General features: G+C 40.9%; 1 protein-coding gene across 1 annotated transcript; it reads right to left on the bottom strand.

Annotated features, from left to right (window-relative positions):
• Positions 1–1,300: 1,300 nt before the first annotated feature.
• PWP1 (PWP1 homolog, endonuclein) lies at positions 1,301–24,225 on the bottom strand. Its single transcript, XM_047066668.1, has 15 exons — positions 24,062–24,225; positions 21,529–21,587; positions 20,976–21,160; positions 19,302–19,387; positions 19,105–19,201; positions 13,551–13,661; positions 12,572–12,702; positions 11,891–11,952; positions 8,578–8,674; positions 7,854–7,915; positions 6,307–6,418; positions 4,653–4,743; positions 4,441–4,562; positions 3,337–3,442; positions 1,301–2,564 (listed from the first exon to the last, which is right to left on the bottom strand). Exons 1-15 carry the CDS (start codon positions 24,131–24,133, stop codon positions 2,455–2,457), a joined length of 1,503 nt encoding a protein of 500 aa, XP_046922624.1. The 5' UTR covers positions 24,134–24,225; the 3' UTR covers positions 1,301–2,454.
• Between the last annotated feature and the right edge of the window lie 298 nt (positions 24,226–24,523).

Below are 24,523 nucleotides of genomic sequence, written 5' to 3'. Positions count from 1 at the left end.
TCTTGGGGTTGTGGGTTTGAACCCCATGTGGGGTGTAGAGATTACTTGAAAATAAAATCTTAGATTGCTTGGGCTATTTGGGGTCTTTTGTGGTTCCACACAGATTTTAGGATTCTGTGAAAAATGCCACCGAAATTTAGAAAGGGATTGTACTGCTGTAGGTTACCTTGGGTAGTGTGGACGTTGTTACAGTTTTCGGTGTATAGGTCTTCCCGTTTGGTTAAATTCCTATTTTGTTCTTTTTGATGCAAATGTAAATGGGATGAAGAAACTTCTCTGCCAGCTCATTGTTAGTGTATAGAGATACAACTATATTCTATTCTGTGTATTGATTATTGTACACTGGAACCTTACTGAACTTTATTAGTTTCAGGTTTTTTGGTGGTCTGACCTGGTTGTTTTACTTTTTCCAAAGTCTAATTGCTCTGGTAAGGGCTTTCAATACTATGTTGAATAAAAGTGGGGAGAGTGGGCATCTTTGTCTTGTTTCTGATCTTAGAGGAAAATCTTTGAGCTTTTCACTGAACATATCACACTTGTGATATATGGCCTTTATTAGTTGAGGTATATTCCTGCTAACCCACTTTGCTGAATTTTCATAATGGCTATTCAATTTTGTCAGATATCATTTCTGCATCTATTAAGATGACCCTGTTTTTATCCTTCGTAATGAGGTGTATGATTAATTTGTAGGTATTGCACCACCCTTGCATTCCTGGAGTAAATCCCACTTGATTATGATGTCTGATCCGTCTAATGTTGAATTTTGTTAGTGTTTTGAGGACTTTTGCACCTATGTTCATGATATTGGCCTATAATTTTCTTGTGATGTCCTTTTCTAGTCTAGTCCCAGGGTAATGCTGGTTTTATCAAATGAGTTTGAAGTATTCCCTCCCCTTCAATTTTCTGGAAGAGTTTGAGAAGATTAAGTATGCTTATTCAAATGTTTGGTGGAATTCACGCGTGGTGTTGTCTGGTCCTTGATTTTTGTTTACTGGGAGGTTTTTGATGACTGAGTTGATCTAACTAGTAATTTGGTCCCTTTAGATTTTGTTTCTTAATGATTCAGACTTGGTAGGTAGTATATTTTGAGGAATTTTCCATTTCCTCTAGGTTGTCTGATTTGTTGTACTATATTCACAGAAGTCGCTTATGACCCTTTGCATTTTGGTGGCGTATCAGTTAACTTCCTTCTCGTGTCTGAGTTTGCATCCTTTTTCCTTACCTTAGTCCAGCTAAAGGTTTGTCCATCTTTTCAAAAAACCAGCTCATGGTTTTATTGATCTTTTCCTGTTTTTGTTTCACATGTTTCCTCCCTGATCTTTATTCCCTTCCTTTCTACTAACTTTGGGCTTCGTTTTTTTTTTTTTTTTTGTAGTTCCTGGAGTTGTAAAATTAGGTTGAGAGCTTGTTTTTTTGATATAGGCATTTACTGCTGTGAACTTCTCTTAGAGCTGCTCTTGCTGTATCCCTGAAGTTTGGGTATATTGTATTTCCATTTGTCCCAAGGTATGTTTTAATTTCTTCTTTGATCTATTGGCTGTTCAGTAGCCTGTTATCTAATTTCCACATATTTGAAAAATTTCCAGTTTGCTTCATGTAATTTTCTAGTTTCATACTATTGTCAGAAAAGATACTTGGTATTTCAGTTTTCTGCAATTTATTCTCTGCCCTAGTGTGGAAATTATTTTTTATTAAAGCTTTCTGTGGTACATGTGATGTGTGTGCCTGGGAAGAATGTGTATTTTGTTACTTCTGGAGGGAATGTTCTGTACATGTCTGTTAAGGCCAAAGTCCCCTACTATTGTTGTATTACTATTTCTCCCTTTAGGTCTGTTAATATTTGCTTTATATATTTAGGTTGTGATATTTAGGGATGTTCTAGCCTCTTGTTGGACTGATACCATCATAATGTTGTGCCCCCTGTCTTGGATAACAATGAATACCATGCTGGGGGTGGGGGGAAGGCAGGCCACTTTTAATTTAGTGATTAAACTTTACGGGTAGCATAGAGAACACTTCTAAAATCATGAACATCAACTGGAGAACAATCAACTCAGGAAGAACAATTCCTGGGTGTTCATGGCTAGTGTGAAATCTTGGCCAAATCACTGTTCTTCTAAAATTCCATAAATGACTATTTTACAAACCTAGGTTACCTATGACAGATGGCATATTTAAGGAATTATTTTTTAAAGACTTTTTTTGTTTTTATTACCCTCTTTAAGAAATGCAGTGGGAGCCCTAAACACCACATTTGGGAGCCCTAAACACCACATTTAAAAGGCAAGCACAAAGATCCCTGTTTGTGCTGCCCCATAGCTGCAGGAGAATGTCTGGCAGTAGGAGATGAAAATTTGTTTCAGTCACTACATGGCTGTAGCCATACATGGATGTTTTTAGGCTAGCTTTTTAAAAAACGGAGTTAAAGTAATAAAAAGTTTATGATCCTCATTAAGACTCCATTGGTGTGTCTGAGCTCCTGCTCCCAAAAGGGCCACTAATAGATGAACTTCTTGTATTGCCGAGAACAAGCCTCTCTCGTCTTCCAAATGCTTCATTTACTAAAACACAAACAGTTAAGAAATTACCAGATCAGAAGATTAAGAACCTATAATATAAAATAGAGATGTAGAGATGAACAGTATGATTCTCTGCCCTAGTGTGGAAATTAGTTTATGAAAATATATTTAATGCTTTATAAATGGGAAATGAAATTACCAAGAAGTCCAAGGTAACATTCTGAATGATGTTAATAGTGTTTTAGATTGGTCTACCATTTATTCTGTGTTTTGTCTTGTCCTGGATTATGTAATCCACCTTGATAAAGTGTCTCTTCTTTCATCTTTCTCTGCATCATAACCAGCAGAGAACTTTTTATGGATTTAGGACCTTTTCTCCACATGGAAGATTCAGGAATCAGTGGAGCTATGTCTTCTGTGTTTATTTAACTCCAAATAATAAATAAGCGGCCAGGTTCCCCTGAAGGGAGGTGAGTGGTCTCTTGAGGAAGGCAGGACTTTGTACGAAGTAGTTGACAAAAGGCAGATGATTCACACTGGGAAGGGGAGGGCTGTTCTTTGAGACCATGTTACATTTCCTTCCAGCTTTTCTAGAAATTCAAATTTTGTCATATTTTTAAAGCAGTTTACATTTAAATTATGAAGACAAATTTATTTGTGAATATGAACATCTCCAAATTAAATGTGATCTTGACTATTTCCCAAGCAGACTATATTACAGGATGAACACTGGATCTACCGAATATACTCGAGCCACACACTCTGTGTTAGCCCACAGAGAACTCGTTCAGAAAAAGGAAATTAAGATTCTTACCTGATGAGACTGTGCTTATATCCCAGACCCGAAGTCCTTCCTTCTGACCTCCAAAAGCATAAATAAATGGCAAATCGGGGCAACAGGAAGAACAGAAGAGAACTCCCTGGGAAGAAGAAAACAGAAGGTTAATGATTTCAGTCTTTCCAAAAAACCCCAATGTAAAGCCCTGTTCCTATCTATATGAACCTATCTGAATGGTAACAGAGAACCAATTCACCGGTATCTCTTTTAAGCCTATGAAGTAGTTCAGAGTCAAGGTGGAAGGAATATTACAAAATGAAGCCAGACAAGTTCGGCATGATACGGCTGTTCTGTGAGGATATGTGCACTCTGACCACTCAGGTCTCTAATCTCAGTATTCCCAGAAACTTTATTTTCCCTTTTAAGCAATGATGTTACCATGAGTCACCACTGAATCATTTTTTAAACTTCTAATTTTTTTACCTTTATTACTAGGTAATGCATATACATTATGGAAAATATAAACACGAAAAAGTATAAAAATCACTAAGATAATCACCATCATGTTTTGGGACAAGGTCTCATAAGGACTTAAGCATTTAAATATAAGCATGGGATAGTACCATGTAATTGTGTCTGTAACCTACCTTCTCACATACATTTGTAAACATCTACATATGCAATTATATAACTCAGTGCCTGGCATTTAAATATTTGCTAAATGAATTCTGGTTATTTCTGAATTTTTCCTACTACATGCTAATCAATTTCAGTGTAGTCAAAACTAGTTATGCAAAGAGGCAGTGCTTAAATAAGCTGACCCTAATAGCTGCAATGCCCTAACGGTCCAAGCTTTCCTGGGATGGTCCTCAATTTAGAGTTAAAAAAAAAAACCATGGCCATTCCACTTGAATCCCAGACAAGCCTCTTTCCACTCTTCTTACCAAGCAACTGTTAATCATGTCAGGTGGGAAAGGAGCCAGATAGGGGAAATCAAAGATTAAGTCATAAACCTGGCACCAAATTGAACTAAGCTCAAAATTAACTTCCCAACAAATCCACATTCTTTAATGCAGTGATTCCTAGGGAAAGATGACAATACAGGTCAAAAGCAGAAAAAATGCCCAGAGAGAGTCTTACCATTTTCATGTCTCTAGAGTGAACCAGACTTGGCCTGTCTCCTAATATGTCCCAGATTTTCACATATTTGTCTGCTGATGCTGTCACAAGACAGCCCTTGATTTGACTACTTAGATCAAGACCTGAAGGAAGATAAAAGATCAGTTCAGACTCTGACATAAAGATTTACTTTATCATTAAGTTACAAGAAATGAAACACTATTCTTGCTCACCGGAGATTTCATCATTGTGTGCATTGAGTGTAAAAACTGGCTTATCTGAACGTGCATCCAAATTATACACAAAGCCGTCATCTGTGCTGGCCTGGAAAGAGTAGAAGATGGGCAAGATCATGCTACATGGCAATAAAACTTAGCAATGGGTAAACAATGTAAGTTATAATGAAACCCAGCTATTACCTGAGGAGCTTATTACAAAATTTACTTGTGGACAAGCTGAATTTGTTCCTACGTGAACTAATCCACCTCTTAGACAACTCTGCAGTTGGGTATGAGGACAAAGTGCTGGTCATGGTATGGACTACAGTTAGAGATGTGGAAGCAGAGGTGAGATCCAAGAGAACAGAGGCCTGGGGTGGGGGGGGGCCACAGTCATTTAAGGTACATGTTGAGGAGGAACTCCCAGAAGAATCGGAGGAGGGCATAACAAAGGTCAGAGGAGCCAAGGAAATTGTGTTTCTGAAGAAAAGTGATGAATGGTGTCAACATTTTGGTGGAAAGGTTTAATCTGCTAAGGACTGGAAGGCAGCAGGGGGTTGTTACACTTCCAAGAAAGGGACAGACTAGGTAGAGACAGACCTAGTCAAGGATGGGAGAGACTTGAGCCTATATATGGGCTGAGGGCAAAAGAGCCATTAGAGGAAAAGGAGAAAAAAAGGACAAGTGACTCAGTCTTGAAGCCAGGGCTGCGGAAGGGGACAAAAACAGAAGAGGACAGAAGTCTCATCTTTGGGAGGCGTGGGAAGGTGGTTACACCATTTTATTGTAATCCCTTCCCATCTTCCTAAATATTTGTGATTTTAGTACCAATGACAACTTGTCAGCAAATAACCTCAGGAAATGTGTGCTGGAGTGTCGAGAGCCAATGTACAATACGGCATTCAAATACAACTGGGACCTCACTCCCGATCACAGTTAAGTGGAGTCTGGCTTCAGGTAACAGCTGGGAGCGACACTGCACCTCTGAGCACCTTTGAGATTAAATGTTCTCAGAATCACTGTTTCAGGAACCTTATTAAAACTGTCCACATGTTTAAGAAAGCGGTTTTTCTCTCATTTATAAAGCACTAGATATGTACTTTACGAAAGTTAGGAACTATATGGATGTGCCACACTTTCTTTAATCTTCTGGATGAAAGCTGGGATGTTATTTCTCCATGGATTGAAATGTCAGTGGAATATTATTTTTATCTTTAGATCTAAATACTTCACAAGATTAATACAGAAAAACAGGGCAGGCTGAGCGGGCAGAGCATGCCAACTCTTGATCTCAGGGTTATGAGGTCAAGCCCCATGTTGGACATGGAGCCTACTCAAGAAAACAAAACAACAGAAAAAGCTTTTCAGAAATTCTCTCTACAGTGGAATTAAAATGAGTCGTTACTAGGGCGCCTAGCCTACGTGGCTCAGTCAGTTGAGCGAACGACTCTTGGTTTCCACTTAGGTCATAATCTCAAGGTTCTTGAGTTCAAGCCCTGCATTGCATTAGGTTCTGTGCTGGCAGTGTGGAGCCTGCTTGGGATTCTCCCTCCCTCCCTCTCTCTCTTTCTGCCCCAACCCCCATAGTCTCTCTCTCTCTAAATAATAAACTTAAAAAAAATAAGTCATTAGCAACCTGGATAAGCAAAACAGTAGTATGTAGTCTTACCAAAAAATGACAAGGTGAAAAGTGATTCCAAGTCACTCTCTCAATCTGTCCACTGAAACGCCACATCCGATGGCTTTCATCTGGACTTCGGCAGTCATACAAAGCCACTGACCTGAACACAGACAAGCAAAGTCAGGGTTTTAAGAGTTCAATTCTTCTATATGTTGTATGTTTATTTATAATGAAATGGTAATAAAACAACCCTGCGAACTCGAGATCCAATTATTTACAGACAGTTTTAAGGTTCTAAAAGCAGAAAAGAGGAATTGATTTTCACTAACTGGCAGACTCTGGTTCTATCACTTGAAGGCATTGGTGGTTCTGGATATCACAGTAGCCTTAACTGTCTCCAGGCTGAACCCTCCACTTACAAGATGAATCCTGTCTGCAAAAGACAGGACAACTTCTTAATTTCCCCTTTCCCAGCAGTGCTCAGAGCCAGATAACCCATGTTTGAGCTACATTTACTCTCTATAAGTAGGTTTCTGTGCTGGGGGAAGCTAATGGATACACCTTTGTGATTCTGAATGAATCCCAACCAAAAAATATAAACCTATCACTCTTCAAAAAAATAAGGACCCTGGGGCTCCTGGGTGGCTTAGTCAGTTAAGCATGTGACTTTGACTCAGGTCATGATCTCTTGGTTTGTGGGTATGAGCCCCACGTCGGGCTTTACGCTGATAGTGTGGAACCTGCTTGGGATTATCTCTCTGCCTCTCTCTCTGCTCCTTCCCCAAGTACACTTGCTTGGGCTCGCTCGCTCTCTCTCAAAATAGATTAAAAAAAAAAAAAAGAAAAAGAAGAAGAAGGAATCAAAGACTGCTAATTGGTTTCTGCTTCTATTAGCTATCTCTACCTTCAGACCCAATCCATAAAAAGATGCAGACACATGACTAGAAACCCTCCGTGATGGACTGTAATGGGTCTAATTCTTCACCTCTCCCTAAATCCATGCCCTCGGTCAATAATGTTGGAATCCTTCCATAAAGGCAGAGTTCATTTCCTGCTCCATGTGATCTCGTCCGGCCAAGAAAGCAAGACAGAAGTATACTAGTTCTGAGCCTAGGTCTCAAGAGGCCTGGTATCCCTGCTTAAGCTTCTGACCTCAGCCTGAGAACATGTGTGGGCTAGCCCACTGGTCGCACAAGGATGTGAAACACAAGGAGAGATGAATCTTCATGGCCCTACCAAAACAAGCCAAGATTAGCAGACCTCCGATTGAATCTAGCCTAGATTAGCTCAATGTTGCAGTGGTATAGGAAATACATGTTTATTATTTTAAGCCACTGAATTTTGGGATAGCTTGTTTCGTAGCAATGGCTAACTCATACACCCTCTAAAAATCAAAGTAGCTGCTAGTTAGGAACTACATTATTATGACAAAAACACATTCCCATGCAGACTGAAAGAACCAAAGTTGAAAGGGAAAACTAAGTATTAATAAAAGTTTAAACACTCAGTAATATATTCTGAGCATCAAGTGATACTTTTTAAATCATATCCAGAGGATATAAACAACAGGGATAACTCCTGCAGTGTTTTCTTACTTATCATAGGATCCAGAAATCAGAGTCTGTGCTTCAAATGGATGAAACTGCAGAGTCTGGACCTAAAAGAAGGAAACATAAAAACAGATCTATGTTTGTTTGGTTTTGGTAAAACTGCTTAATACTCAACAGAATCAATTTGGCAATGTTTCGATAAATTTTTCCTTTGAAACGTAGTACTACTTAAAGAAACAAACGTACTACATAGTCAAAAGGACAAAACACATTTTCAAATAAAAGCAGTCACTTAAAAGACATAATGCAGCATTTCTCAAGTTGTGTTTCACAGAATGCACATGTCCCTCAAATGCTAAATATGTGCAGAACAAAACAGGGAGTGGCCAAGCTTACCTGGACAACTCCACACACTCCGGAAGCCCCACAATGTGCACCAGCACATTAGATCCCCGAGTTCTGCAGTAACACATCTGTTACATTCTTTAACCTCATCTGGTGACTGACACCCCTGTCTCTTTTTAGGGTCTCGGTAAACATGCTATAATGTACTAGTGTTTCCAGTCACTTCATCTTTTTGTCTTCATGTCTGCATCTCTAAGGTGGGTAATTAATTATATCATACGGGGCTCTGTGAGGATCCACTAAGACAGTATGTCAAAGCATTCTGTAATTCACAAAAAGCCATACATAAATGTTTGGGATTATTTGTAGCCAATATGTGTCCCAGATTTTTTTAGAATCCATTTTATCCACTCAATCACCATACCTTGTCTGTGTGTACAGCAAGGCTAGCTGCTGGTTTCCCCAAGGACATATCCCACAGAATTACAGTGTTGTCAGCTGATGCACTTGCCAACACGTTTCTGAGAAAGGGAGGAGAAAAATCAGGTAATCTTTTTTTAAAGTCAAGAGCACTAAATGTAAGAATCCCATTTTCAATAACGACAAAGGGAATGAAACACTTAAGAATACATTTTAAAAAGAATTCAAATTTAAAAAACTAAAGATTACTGAAAGAAAGAGTATCTAGATGAATGGAAAGATATCCCATGTTCATGGATTGGAAGACAATGTTGCTAAGACAGAAATTCTGCCATCTACACACTGATCTAGGTTCAATTAATCCCTTTCAAAATCCCTGCAAACTTTTTTTTTTTTTTTTGGCAAAAAATGAACAAGCTGGTTTTTCAATTCATATGAAAATGCAAGTCCTTGGCATGTCACAGACTAAATGTTAAATTCCCAATATTTTATTTATATTCAATGATTGCCAACAGCAGAAAGTTAAGAATTTTACGGTACATTTGTTTCTCATCCCAGTCCTTTCTCAAACATCTGAGATTCCTTCCACATTAAAATTCTTCTTGTATGAGGCTTAAAAATAAACACCCCCACAAAACTCCCAATTGCTACCCATTCCCAAGAAGAGCACTCTTCAATAAGAGTAGGAGCAGAGAACATGCATTTGGTCACTGGGAGCATTTTAGGAGAAACCAAGGTCCCCAACAAAGACAACATCAGCATGTTGTTCTTCACCATGATCCCAAACCCTATGCACCAGAAGATGGAAAGTATTTAAAAGCATTCTGCACCTTTTTGGTAAAGAAAGGGTAAAGGAAGACCCAGGTCTAAAATAAGATGGAGAAAGCAGAAGAGTTTCGGGATGAAGACACATGAGGCACTGCAGTGAGGGAGACGTGAGCGCAGACAGGGCGGGACAGGAGCAGGGGGGCTGGCAGAATGTGAGCGGGAAAAGGGAGCCACCGTGGCTGGGGACAGGGACTGTGGAATCAGCTTGATGATGAGGGGCTGTTCCATCAGAACAAACTTCCAGTTACCCAAAGTAACAGCTGCTATATAATAAAAATTTAGTTTTTGTAATTACCGTGACAGCTCAGATCTGTAAATGAGCAGGTTCCTCAAAGCACGGTACACTCATATTCGATCTCTTATTTATCTGCCCATTCATCAGGAACAGGCCCAATTTAGACAAAGCCTGGAGAAGCTTTCAGAAACAAAATAAAACAAAGCACAACAGATTTTTGGTCCCTTGCTCCAGATCTGACTCAATCTTGAGAGGATGAGAGCCTAGAAACTGGTACCTTAAAGGGTCACCCAGAAGATTCTGACTGGCAGGTTAAGTTTGGGAGATACTAACCTACATAACTTTCTTGGGTCCATTTCACCAAAAGGTTCTAACTCTAAAGAGGTCCGAACACAAACGAGATGCAGATGTCCCTTGGTAAGCTAGCACGCTGGGATCCTCCCCAGAATGCTCACAATTCCAAAGTATCCTGTGTAATAGAAATGCTAAGAAAATGTGCCTCGGACAACCCAGTTTGTTTTTACCCCTCAACCTAATGCTTACCTTCTTTGCCTTAGTAGCCCCTCAAGCCGACTATGCTATTAGGAAAATGGTCTTTTGGGGTAACTGTTAAGGATGAATATAAAGGATATGCAGATGAAACATGCAAAAGAAGTAAGTGGAACTCTTACCTTAAACCATATGTAACAATTAACTCAAAATGGGTCAGACACCTAAACCCAAGAGCTAAGACTGTAAAACTTTTTTTTTAATTTTTAACGTTTTTATTTATTTTTGAGAGAGAGAGAGAGAAAAATGAATGAATGGGGGAGGAGCAGAAAGAGAGGGAGACACAGAATCCGAAACAGGCTCCAGGCTCTGAGCTGTCAGCAAAGGGCCTGACCCAGGGCTCGAACTCGTGAACCGTGAGATCATGACCTGAGCCGAAGTCAGATGCTTAATGGACTGAGCCACCCAGGCGCCCAAGACTGTAAAACTTTTAAGGGAAAAGCTTCATGACAAGGATTTGGCAAAGACTTCTTGGATAGAACACTAAATGCACAGGCAACAAAAGTAAAAATAAATGGACTACATCAAAATTAAAAACTTCTGTGCATCAAAGAACACTATCAAAGGAGTTAAAGGCAATCCACCAGATGGGGGGAAATATTTGCAAATCGTAAATCTGATGAGGGATTCTATCCAGAATAAAGAATTACAACTCAATAAAAAAAAAAACCCTAACAACTCAATTCAAAAATGGGGCAAAGGACTTGAGTCAGCATCTCTCCAAAGATATACAAGTGGCCAATAAGCACTTGAAGAGTGGTCCTCAAAAAGGTAAACAGAATTGCCACATGATCCAGCAATTTCACTTTTGGGTATATACTCAAAAGAATTGAAATCTGGGACTGAAAACACATATTGGTACACCCATGTTATTTACACCAATGTGCAAAACAGCAGCATTATATTCACAACAGCCAGGAGGTAGAAGCAACCCAAGTGTCCATGGACAGATTTATGGACAAACAAAATGTGGGCTATATGTACAATGGAGTATCATTCAGCCTTAAAGAGGAGGGAAAGCTGGCCACATGCTACAACATGGATGACCTCACGCTAAGTGAAAGAAGCCAGTCACAAAAGGGCAGGTACCGGGATTCCACCCGTATGAGGTAATCGGAGGAGTCAATTCAGAGACACACAGTAGAGTGATGGGTCGTAGGGCTTGGGGGTGGCCAGAATGGAGAGCTGGTTTCAAGGGCACATAGCTTCTGTTTCGGAAGACGAAAAAAGTTCTGGAGTTGGATGGCGATGATGGCTGCATAACAATAAACCATACACTTAAAACATAGTTAAAAATGGTAAATATTATGTATATTTTACCACAATTACATACATTTTAACAAATGTGGGTGAGATTTTGTGAAAACTAAATGAAGTGAGGGCAACGTCTCCCAGGAAGAGATACAGTTTGGCACCGTGGGTGCCGCAACACACACAATTTTTCCAGTGGTGTTGGAGAGGGCACCTGCTCGCCACGTATGCAGCGAGCCCGAACGCCCACCAAGCGTAGAGCTGGCAGGTGGTGTGGGGGCCGCAAGGATACAGACAACAGAGCTCTTGCCTTCAAGTGGACATACTGCAGGAAAGGGAAAGAAGACATGGACACAGAGACCCGCAATGCACAACACAGAGACAGGTGTAGGCATGAGGTGAGAGGACAGTGGTTACAGTCTCTAACAATTCTCCAAATGTTATTGCTTTTTACCTGATCAGCTTATTCCAAGAAAGGTCCAGGACAGCATCGGTATGCCCCTCTGCTGAGGAACTCTGTAATAATTGTTTAGTTACTTTTTGTATTAAAGTGCCCCCTGTAATTGATGGGTTAATTTGAAAGATTCTTTCAATCTTAAGGTTATTGTTCCATCTTAAGCAAACTTGCTTGAAGACCTAGATTCAGAAATACCTTGTCTTCCTATTAGAGACCCATGATAAATACTCCTTACAGAAGAGAAACTGTAGTCGTTCTTAATCTAGGTGGTACAGTTCTATAAATATCACCCCCCACCCCCAAAGTCAAGTTTTCAAAGCTACAGGAATTAATACCATGGGTATTTGGAATTCAACATACTGAAGGCTAAATAGAAATTTTTCAAAAGTTCAAAACCAGCATATTAGCACGAATAATTACCACCTATCAAAAAGGATCATAACCAAAGAGTAAGTAAACTGTTTTGTGTAAGGATGTATAATGTACCAATGGAAGTTTTGTGGAATCAGAGATCAGTTTTTCCTTGGATGGGCTTTTTGAAACCAGAAACTACAGTAACTTCATAACTATCTGTCCTGTTGCACCGAAGTGTCTAATTGAAAAAGTGTATGCTCTCTTCGCCCCCCAACCAGTAAATTTATCTCTGTCATTGGAGTTTTAAGTAATTAACTTGTTTACCTTTTTTCCTTTCTTTTTCTTCTTTTTTGATAGTTTACTTCCAAGTGTGAAGACTGGCTCTAAAGAGTCCACTATATCAAGGTCCCACACTTCAATAACAGGAGTCATATTTCCCACAGCAATGTAATTTCCTACAGGAGGAAACGAGGTGTTTGATTTAAATAATTAAAAATACTGTACTGCAGAAAGAGTAACAGCTCAGAGTGGTTTCTCTCAGACTTCCATATGCGTGTGTTACCACCTGAATATTGTTAAAATCCATATTCTGTTTCAGAAATTCTTGAGCGGGGGGCCCTAGGTCTGCATTTCTGACCAGTTCCCAGGTGATGTCAATACTGTGCTGCTGGTCCTTAGACAATAATTTGAATAACGAGGGCTCAGTCTCTTGGCCTAGGGTCCTCACTTAAGTCAGGAGAACAAAAACCCTCTGCCACCTCCACCCGTGTTGTGAGGAGGAAGATCTAATCAGATCACGAATGTGAATAAGCTTGGCCAACAAGATGTAAGGTAGGAGTATTACCAGATTTCACCTTTCTTAGGGAGAAGGGGGTGCAACTAGTAATGTGCAGCTGTGGCCAAAAACACCAACATGAGAACCTAATTCTCTCTTCATTTTGGTTTTACTTGATGTTTTCTGAAAACAGTCACGCCATTAAACTCCTGGACACTTCATGCTATTTTATGCTGGGCTTTTTTTTTTTTTTTTAAACTTCACCCAGTTCTACAGAGGCTAATGCTGTCAGGCCCTGTTCTTCTGCCCTCAGTGGAGCAGCCACCTCTTTTTTATCTGATGTCCAGACACATGCAGACTCAAAACAACTAAGTGATTGTGTTTTAAGAACTATGTAACTTCATAAAGTAACATTAACTTCATAAAAAATCATCAACTGTGAAAACATTCACACAGGACACATGACTTATGCTATGGAATCACATACAGGACCAGGAAACACTGAGCCATCTGAGTTGTTCTAGTTACCTGTAGAATCATCTGGGCTAGGATCAAAATTCAGCCATTCCACGCTTAGAGGGTATGCAGACAGCAGTATATCATGATGCACATAAAAAGAATCTTCTTCCTGATTATAAACTGAAAATATTGGGATGAGACTTTATCGCATGAGAATAAGAAAGCACATCCCACTGAACAGACTCTCCCTATTAAACCTACCGGAGCCATGGGCTTAAAGTGAGACACATTTGATGGCATTAAAAGGAGCCTCCAAAATTGTTACTGCTCAGCAAAACTTGTGCAAATCTCATATATTCCTGTCATCTGGTGCGCTCCAAGGAGCCAGGAGCAAGGACAGAGAATGGACATCTGCCTGAGCACTCTGCATGCGCACTGTTCACACGGTCCTACCTTCTGGTCTGCCCGCTACAGAAAACACTCATAAGGGCTCCGTAGGGAGTACTTCATTACGATCTTTTAGAGGTCTATCTGCTTATAAGAAGAAACAGAAAATAATACTGGAGAGAAAGAACTCGTACTTAGAAATCTCAAAGCTTGTCGAAAATTACTTACTTTTATTTTTTAAATTGCTTCTTTAATATTTAGAGACCAACAATGTAAATAAAGCTCTTGAGACTACTATTGGAATCGGACAACTAAAAGAATCAGCTCCTTATCATTCGCAGTTATACTGTTAAGGAGCAAAAAATACTGTTAAAATCAGTGACTAAAAAGTCTTTCAAAAATTATATAATGAAACACTGATAAAATAGAACCCAATCAGAAATTCCTCCAAATATGCTTTTTATTAGAAAGAAGCATTATTAAGAGAGGCCAAGGATTTTTTAAAAAGATTCCTCAGACCACTTTCCAGGTATGTCTCCAGAGGCAAGGGAAACAAAACCAAAAATAAACTACTGGGACTACATCAAAATAAAAAGCTTCTGCACAGCAAAGGAAATAATCAACAAAATTAAAAAGCAGGGGCACCTGGGTGGCTCAGTTGGTTGAGCGTCCAACTCTTGATTCTGGCTCAGGTCATAATCCCAGGATTGTGGGATTGAGCCCCAAGTTGGACTCCGCACTAAGAGTGGAGGCTGCTTAAAATTCTCTCTCTCTTACCCTCTCCCCACTCTTGCCCTCTCTAAAAAACAAACAAACAAACAAAACAAACTACAAAGCAACCTACAGAATGAGAGAAGGTATTTGCAAATGACGTATCAGATAAAGGGTTAGTATCCAAAATATATAAAGAACTTATAAAACTCAACACCAAAAAGCAAATAATCCAAATTAAAAATGGGGAGAAGAGATGAACAGATGTTTTTCCAAAGACATCCAGATGACCAACAGACCCATGGAACGATGCTCAACATCACTGATCATCAGGGAAATGCAAATCAAAACTACAATGAGGTATCACCTCACACCTTTAAGAATGGCTAAACAATGATGTAAGAAACAACAGGTACTGGCGAGGATGTGGAGAAAGGAGAACCTCTTGCACTGTTGGTGGGAATGCAAACTGGTGCAGCCACTATGGAAAACAGTGTGGAGGTTCCTCAAAAAGTTAAAAATAGAGTTACCCTACTATGATCCAGCAATCGCACTACTAGGTATTTACCCAAAGAAAACAAAAATACTAACACAAAGTGATACATACATGCACCCTGGTGTTCTGTACAGATGTTGTGTGACTTATGCATTTCTGCCTGGAGCTGCACATACATAGTCATGGGGGCTTAGTTGGCTTACACTCTGTATCTGGCCTCAGGATCAAAACTGGCCCTTCTGGTTCCTGACACTAAGAGGGATTAACGTGCCTCACATTCTTCCCTGAGCCAGACCAGCCTGTCCCCCTGGAATGGATCAGGGAGGGAAGAGGAATATGCAGACACCTGGGCTCCTAAGATTGTTGATACCATAAGAGAAACAGGAAGAAACAGCTTACTTGGGACTGCACTTAGGCAAACTTAATGACTAAACATAAATCACACCCGAGTGGTGTATGTGTGTGTATGTGTGTGTGTGTGTGTGTGTGTGTGTGTATATATATATATATATATATATATATATATATATATATATATTGCCCCTAGGGAGCAGCTAGTTGGAAATCTCACCTGGGGGACGCTCTACCCAGGAACCTCAATTGGGACTCCAACCAGGCTGTTCGCCGCTGGGCTTCCCCAGCCAGAAGGTTGGCTATTATAAGTACCCGACTTGATGTATTAAGCCTTCTCTGTTCTCTATACCTCTCCCTCTTTGTTTACTGTAATTCTCTCCCTCTTGTTTACTTATACTTCCTTTTCCTTATAATTAATAAAGTCTTCCTCCATGAAACTGAAAGTGCAGCTATGGTGAATTCTTATTATTTATAACACCTCTTGTTTATAGCAGCATTATCTACAATAGCCAAATTATGTAAACAGCTCAAGTGTCCACTGACTGATGAATGGATAAAAAAGATACGGTATAGGGGCACCTGAGTGGCTCAGTCGGTTGAGAGTCTGACTCTTGATTTCAACTCATGATCTCATGTTTTGTGAGACTGAGTCCCCACAGAGGGCTCTGTGTTGATAGCGCGGAGCCTGCTTGGGATTCTCTCTCTCCCTCTCTCTGCCCCTCCCTCGCTTAAAATAAACTTAAAAAACCCAAAAGATGTAGAGTGTGACACACAATAGAACATTACCCCACCACAAAAAAGAATGAAATCTTGCCATTTGCAGTGACATGGATGGAGCTAGACAGCATCATGCTAAATGAAATATGTCAGATGGAGAAAGACAAATACTGTGTGACTTCACTCATACGTGGAATTTAAGAAACAAAACAAATGAGCAACAGAGAAAAAAGAGAGACAAACCAAGACTCTTAACTACAGAGAACAAAGTGATGGTTAGCAGAGGGGAGGGGGGGCGGGGAGAAAGGGTAAAATAGGTGATGGGGATTAAAGAGTTCACTTGTGGTGATGAGCACCAGGTATATGGAAGTGTTGAATCACTATACTGTATACCTGAAACTAATATTATACTGTATATTAACTGGAATTTAAATTAAAAAAGAAAAAAGTCCTCAAACTTCTGCATCTGGGATAGATCCTGGGATCAGCAGATTCCATGTCATGTGACTTCCGTATGACTTCACATTGAGATATATGTTCAAAATGATAAGCTTGTGATCCTGCAAGAATCTCAACTATGGTCAATGTACTCAGCTTACATTTTAGATAAAAAGGATAAGGATGCTTCAAAACAATCTTCTTTTAACCATGTCAAAGCAACATTCAGATCAGCGTTAGAGTGCAATTTTGAATTCTTTTTTTTTTTTAATGTTTATTTTTGAGAGAAAGAGAGCACATGTGCATGAGCAGGGGAGGTGCGGAGAGAGAAGGGAACAGAGAGGATCTGAAGCAGGCTCTGCACTGATGGCAGAGAGCCCACTGTGGGGCTCCAACTCACAAACCACGAGATCATGACCTGAGCCAAAGCTGGACACTTAACCGACTGAGCCACTCAGGCGCCCCTTGAACTCATTCTTGATTAGAGATATGCTGAATAATTTGTAGATCCAACCAAATCCAAATATATCCTTATTGACCTAGCTTAGAAGGAAGAGGGAATGCAACTGCTTTATTTAACTTAACTCCTGATACTAAATTCAAAGGAATGACTCCAGTAAGCTCACACAGAATGTATAAAAATCGATGGCAAATGCGAACAGTTTCAATTTTCTGAAATTAAAACTGGTCTTAAAAAGAGAGAGAGATGGCGAGATATAGCTGCACAGAGCCGACATTTAAAAAAAAAAAAATGGTCTTTTAAAAATTTCACCAACATGGTTTTCATTTGAAATACATAAAGATCAAAGATCATTAGAAGAATAACTTCACACTGAGGTATCTGCTATTTAAAGCCTTTTCATTTTATAAATAGATCCACAATGGGCTATGGGATTAAAATGGCTTAATCTACAGGCTTCCTGCAGGCAGCCTTAAAGAGTTCCAGAAATCCAAGCTACGAAATCGAATAAGTGACAAAGTAACCTAGAAGATGTCAAAAAACATTAAACATAAAGATCTTAATTTTTAAAAAATACATATATTTTAAAATGTTTACTTTTGAGAGACAGAGAGAGTGAGGGAGAGCATGTGCGTTCAAGTGGGGGAGGGTCAAAGAGAGAGGAGAGAGAATCCCAAGCAGGCTCTGCGCCATCAGCACAGAACCCAATGTGGGGCTTGGACTCACAAACCGTGAGACCATGGCCTGAGCCAAAACCAAGTCAGATACATAACTGACTGAGCCACTCAGGCACCCCTAATTTTTTTTAAGTTAGTTAGTTAGTGTGTGTGTGTGTGTGTGTGTGTGTGTGTGTGTGTGTGTGTATTTATTTATTTATTTATTTAGAGAGAGAGAGATGGAAGGGCAGAGAGAGAGAGAGAGAATTCCAAGCCAGCTCTGTATTTATTTATTTAGAGAGAGAGAGATGGAAGGGCAGAGAGAGAGAGAGAGAATTCCAAGCCAGCTCTGTACTGTCAGTGCAGACCCTGAGGTGGGCCTTGAACTCAGGAACCATGAGATCACGACCTGAGCTGAAACCAAGAGTTGGATGCTTAACCAACTGAGCCACCCAGGTGCCCTAAAGATTTTAATTTTTGAGCTATGCAGCTATGTTTCCTATAATAAAAGGCCTTTGCCTAATAATATCTGTAGAGCTTCGAATTTTAAAGACAGATGAATAGAAGACTGTTGGAGAAGGACAGACATGTCTGAGGATGTGTGCACGGGAAAAGGGGCAAGAAAAACAAAAGGGAAAATCTAGAGGCAGAATATTGTAGACATCTTGAAGGTCTATTTTTTAGAAAACAGTTATTTAATGTTTGTTGAATAAATATCAACATTAAATACATCTGATATAAAAATCCAAATGAAAATGAAAAATTCAAGTCAGTGGCTACTTCAGATTCAAAGCATTCACCTCCGGCAGTGGTACAAACATTCCTTGAACTGGGAAAGGTGACCAGAGGAATGGAGACCTTAGCACTGAATTATTGTGAAGAAATAAAATGTTTTGCAAAAAGGGAAAAATATTTGAATTGACTGTGGAAAGTAGGATAAAAACCTGTCTTTTGAAGGTAATCTTTACCACATAGAGAGAAAATACCCAAAAAAGAGAATGCAGTAAAAAACCAGGGCAACAAGTTACCGTAGGGTAATGAGACTATAATTGTTTCCTGCATTTTCATTCTGTATTACTTCTAGGTTTTCTCCAGTGGGGGGTGGGGGGAGGATGGGAGGAGGGGAGTGAAAAACTGGCAAAAATGTTCAGATAAAAGATTTAAAAACCCCATTAGCACCTTCCAGGAGACCTATTTCCATAAATAAAGCCAGATACCAAAGTGACAGACCAGACCACACACGCCCAGGCACAATGACCAGAATTTCTGTAGACTATATGTAATTAACCACGTAACTGAAACGAAATCTAGCAGGACCTGGCACCTAAAAACTCATAATAGCAACTATTATAGTGATTATTTTAATCTTAGAGGACCTTTCTGCAAGCGATGTCCCCCACTTACCATGCACCTCTAAATTGCACTGGTCTTGTTCAGCTCTGCCACAGACTATGAGATTGTCACTGGGCTTGATCAAGAAATCTTCACGTTCATATTGTTCCTAAGTGGGAAGAAAAAGTCATTAACTGGAAGCATATATTTGGTAAGGTTCCCAAAGACTTACTAAGAAGCATAATTAGAAAAGCCATGTAAGTATTTACCGTATCCTTCAGAGTAACATAAGGATCTTGATCATTACTTCCATAGACTGTAAGACCCAAAAGAGACTCACCAAGAGTTTCAGTATCTGTAAAAATTCATAAATTGAAACCAGTAAGTCATTTTGACGAAAGCATTTTCCTACAGTATCCAATATTTAGACTAAACTCCAACTGTCTATTTCATAACTAACTGGATCATCCCTAGTCAGGAAAGGAAATACTGAGTAATCAACAGGAATTTAAAAGCCATTTATATGTGATCTTGGACTGCGTATCTGATAGTCTTGGTATTCACAATGTTCCAATAAAAGAATTAAACTGTGAAGCCCTCTCTTAGAAAATATTACAACTCTGCTCAGATTCTCTAACTTGCTCCTTGTAGTCATTATTAAAAAGTGCTACAGAGAGGTGGCCTTGAAAATGTGGAGATAAAATCACCCTAAAACACTAGAATTGATACAAATAAGGGTGGCCTGGCCAAATCAAATTTAAAAAATGATGAGTTTCACAAAGTTAAATGGGCTTCTTTATTGCAAGACTTCTGAGAACTGCTGATATGCTAATTTGCCATATGACTCTGAAAGAACCACTACTGTGCCTTTTCCACTAAACGTACTTCCAACTGGCATTCTCTTATGGCATTATCTGCAAGGGTGACACAGAGTACACCCCAAATAATGGAAAACTCAGGAGAAGAAAGATACTCTAATTGCTGGGGGAAGCTACTTTAAGGAAGAGGACGATTCAGTCTTGAACATTTGACCGGCAACAGACATGGGAATTTCAACTGGATGAGAAAGAGCCAACAGTCCACATAGTGTGGGGATAATGAGGAAGCAGTTTCTGAATGCCATTTCTGCAGGTTGGGTTAGCTCTTCCTTTCTTTGTATTCCCATGGCACTCTGTCCTAGCAGGATGGGAGCAAGGTTAGGGGCCCACAACCCCGAGTCCGAAGGAAAACACTATTCTCTGCATCTAATGAAGCACACGGAGAGAATAAAGGCTTTAGAGCAAGAGAATGTTCAACCCTCAGCTCCACTGTTCAGCAGCTGCGTCACACTGGTAATGTTACTTCATCTGTGTAAGCCTCAGTTTTCTCTGTAAAATGGGGGTAATAACTCCTCTCTCATTAACACAAAGAGAAACGAGTTACAGATTAAAAAATTTTTTTTCTCATTCAGGTATAGTGGAAACACAGTATTACATTAGGTTCAGGTGTACAACACAGGGATTTCCCATCTCTTATACATCATGCCATGCTCACAAGTGTAGCTACTGACGGTCAGCATACAATGCTATTATAGTACCTGCGACTATATTCCCTATGCTGTAACTTTCATCCCCCTCCCCATGACTTATTCATTCCATAACTGGAAGCCTGTATCTCCCACTCCCCTTCACCCATTTTGCCCATCCCCCAACCTAAGTTACGGGTTATATTCACTACTTACAATAAAATATATGATACTGTGTTTTTTTTAGATTTTAAATCAGTGGGTTAGCTTATTTTCTAAACTAGTTTAGGAAACACACGATCTTCCCGAGCCTTGAGCCAGATTATTTAACTGGCATAAAGGACAACGAAATCTCACAGTAAAGGTCTGCAACACTAGAAGCATGATCTAATACACGAAGCTTGTGATTAAAAACCAGAAGAAGTGAGTGAATTCTAACCTGGGTCACCTTCCTCATCGTATTTATCTAGGTCATACTCGGCCAGTTCATCATCATCCAACGTCCTGTCGTCCTCTGGGTCACCATCTTCCAGGGGTTCCCTTGGTCGTGCCTGGGTACGTGCACTCTGCATGCCATCTTCCGAAGGATCGCCTGTCTCCTCTTCATCACTGCCACCTTCTTCTCTATGCCAAGGGAACAAAAAGATAAAGAAATCACCCAAATGGTACCATTCAATAACAAGACCACCTGTCATCACTGTTTAAGACTTCCACTTCACCTAGACTTTAAAGTCTACCTAAAGTAGACTATCAACAATCTTTTTATTTTTTTATTTTTGGAGAGACATAGAGAGACAGAGCACAAGTTGAGGAGGGGCAGAGAGAGAAGGAGACACAGAATCCAAAGCAGGCTCCAGGCTCCGAGCTGTCAGCACAGAGCCCAATGTGGGGCTTGAACTCACAAACTGTGAGATCATGACCTGAGCCGAAGTCGGACGCTTAACCGACTGAGCCACCCAGGTGCCCCAGATTATCAACAATCTTAAACTTACTGTAATTTTTCCTTTGCTTCAGCAATGAGACGTTTTACTTCTTCTTTACTAAGCTCTACCTGTAAGAGAGCAAACATTTCATTGAGACATGGCTAAGGAAATCATTCTAAATCTCTGAATTACAAAGAAGTTTGCAAACTAATGTAAAATATAACTTCAAAAGACATCAAGAATTAAACTTCAATCTAGACTCTCTAAATTCACTGTAAATGGGAGTTTTCACATGTCTTTATGTAATTAAATCCTTTCCTACCCCAAACTGTTAAAAAAAATTATGCTCAGTCTACCTCTTCCCAGACTTTCCAAAAAAGAGTGACTTGCATAAACTGACTTCTATGATAGCCCATCTCATTTCTTTTAATTATTCTGTTTTCTTCTTGGTTACTTCTCATTTTCCCTGTGGGTATTCCTAAACAAACCATCCTTGCCTTGCTCCCCTGCTTGTTTTCTGGTTCTCACTGCCAACGATTCACTCATCATGCTGTTGCTTTCTTGTGAAGCTCATTCATTCTGAAGACTAAAACTATCACTTACAAACGGATTACCCCAAACTCCCCCTTCTCTAGCCCCACACTCCAGTTCCATCTTTCTAGCTGCCTTTAAGACCCTCTCCACTTGGGAGATCCTGTACAAAATTGGAATCACTCTTCAAAACCGCAGTCTTTCACCTAATCAGTGCTTCAGTACCTTTTAAAACACCCCATCGGTGCTAAACTGTAAGCTCCCTGAAGACAGAAACCCACTTGTCATTATGTGTTTATGCATATAGTTCAATGCTCAGCTTATGGTAGGGATCCTTGTATGAATCAGTCACTCACTCAGTTTGCACTAAACCACCTCTAGTAATATGGAAATCCTCGAGGGGTGACATTCCATTGTTCCAGAAACTAAGGGTTTTTAAGTTTAACTAAATGATAATTCTTTTTCTTTCTTTTTTTTTTTTTTAACGATTATTTATTTTTGAGAGACAGAGTGTTAGTGGGGGAGGGGCAGAGAGAGGAGATGCAGAATCCGAAGCAGGCTCCAGGCTCTGAGCTGTCAGCACAGAGCCCGACGAGGGGCTCAAAAACTCATGGACGCGAAATCATGACTTGAGCTGAAGTCGGACTCAACGGACTGAGACACCCAGGCACTGCCCCCCCTTTTTAAGATACTTATTTTTCTAATTATTCTCATTGATCTGGGTTTCTCTGGGATTTTGTAGCATAAACTCACCTTTTCTTCCTATAAACTCTTCAAGCAGTTCCCAAACATGTTGGCAATCAGAATCACATGGGGGAAATCTTTTAACACTCCAAACCAATTACATCACGTATTTGGGAGTGGGGCACAGGCATCGGTATTTTTTAAGTAAGCTCTATGCCCAATAGGGGGTGGGGGACGCTTGAACTCATGACCCTGAGATCAAGAGTCGCATGCTCCACCAATTGAGCCAGCCAGACATCCTAGGCATCAGTATTTTTTGAAGCGCCCCCAAGTGGTTCCAGTACGTTGACATGTTTGGAACTCATATAGCCTTTAAAAGCCTACATACCCTTTTTACTAACAACTATTACCTCCTTCAGTAACTTCTAATGAGATCATTTTCTGGCCCCGTTATAAATATGCACTGGAGCCAAACACTGGTGAATAAAACAAGCAAGTCTGTGCCTTAGTGGAATTTACACCTCCCGGGGACTATTCCAATCCCTCATTCCTGTTAATTGGACGTCCCAGCCACTTACATTCCTATCACTTCTCATCTCTGGTCATCACCGGCCCAATTACATTCAATCCAACGCCCCGCCCCTTCCTTTACTCCCACTGACATACATGCACTTGTCAACTCCATAAAGGACGGGAATCTTTCTGTTTTGTTTATGCCTATCTCCAGACCCTGAACAATGCCCAAAACGCAGAAAGCACTTGTCAGTATCAGTTGAACAACTTAAGTCACACCTCCATTCTGTAACTTCTGTAGGTTTTTCCTTCATAATGTGTCACGTTTACCTCTCATCCCCCACTGCCGCATCAACATCTCACTTGGATCGCTGCAGGAAATTCCTCATTCAACTCCGGGCCTCACGGCATCATGGTCTCCACACCAGTTTTCCTACCCTACACCTCTCATCCCCGCTCACTCCTCTGAACGCAGGAGTGGAAAGTCGTTTCACACACGTGCTCCCTCTTCCCGTTATGCCTGAAAACGCACTGGGGTGTGCGCGAAGCCAGGGTGCTGTCAACAAGGCTTTGGGGAGATTTCCCACTCTGAGGAATACCCCGCCCTCCTCCCACCGAAGAGGTCCACGTGCCGGCCAATTCGGGGGTGGGGCTGGACTCGGGGGAGGGGACCGTGAGGGGGCGCGGCCCCCAACTCCCAGGCCTGGGGAGCCTCGGGCCTCCTCACGACAATCAGGCCAAAGCCGGCCTCACCCCGTCCAGTCACAGCAGCCAGGCCAAGTCCGCATGTAGAGGGTCCCGGTTCTCCAGGCGGGGCTGACCGAGGATGCTGCGAAGAGGCCGCTCCCCCTACCTTCCAGCGACCAGGCCTCACCTTGTCCGGAGTCTCTTTGGCCACGCCGCAGCGGACCCAGGCCACGCACGTCACCTGGCGGCTGCGGTTCATGGTCTTCAGCTCAAGGGCACCTCACGCTACAGACTCGCCCCCAGCAGCACTGGGACTCCCGCCGACTCCCAGCCGGCACGCTCAGCGCCCAAGCCCGGGTGCGCTGCCTGCGCAGGGCGCACGCGCGGGCTCTGGTTTCCGCGAGTCCGCGCCCACGTCTGACGTCATTCCAGGGCGTCGAATTGGAAAGGGGCGGGGAAAGGGGTGGCAGCGGAAGCATCCGTGAAGGAACTCCACGTGGGTGGGTCGCGCTGTGTGACCTGAATGGGCTTTTTAGGACTGTTCCGCGTAGGACGGTCTCTGCAGGCTTCATGGAGGCAATAAATAAAACTGGAACTGTAGGGGTCAGAGGCGGATTTTCATAGGTCTTTATTTTGCCTGAAGTTCCAT

This window comes from Lynx rufus, unplaced genomic scaffold, assembly GCF_022079265.1.
Source record: "Lynx rufus isolate CCGP_SWC_20201006 ecotype Redwood Valley unplaced genomic scaffold, mLynRuf1.p SCAF_7, whole genome shotgun sequence".
In the NCBI taxonomy this organism is placed as follows: Eukaryota; Metazoa; Chordata; class Mammalia; order Carnivora; family Felidae; genus Lynx; species Lynx rufus.
The sequence above is the reverse complement of the archived record's forward strand: the minus strand, read 5'-3'. Positions and strand labels throughout refer to the sequence as shown.

Coding starts and splice junctions, on each gene's coding strand:
- PWP1 (XM_047066668.1), bottom strand. CDS start 24,133: ATGAACCGCAGCCGCCAGGTGACGTGCGTGGCCTGGGTCCGCTGCGGC. Junction 13,662..19,104: donor GTGCAATTTAGAGGTGCATG/GTAAGTGGGGGA, acceptor CAATATTTTCAG/TTTATAATCAGGAAGAAGAT. Junction 8,675..11,890: donor TCTTGGAATAAGCTGATCAG/GTAAAAAGCAAT, acceptor TCCCTTTCTCAG/AAACGTGTTGGCAAGTGCAT.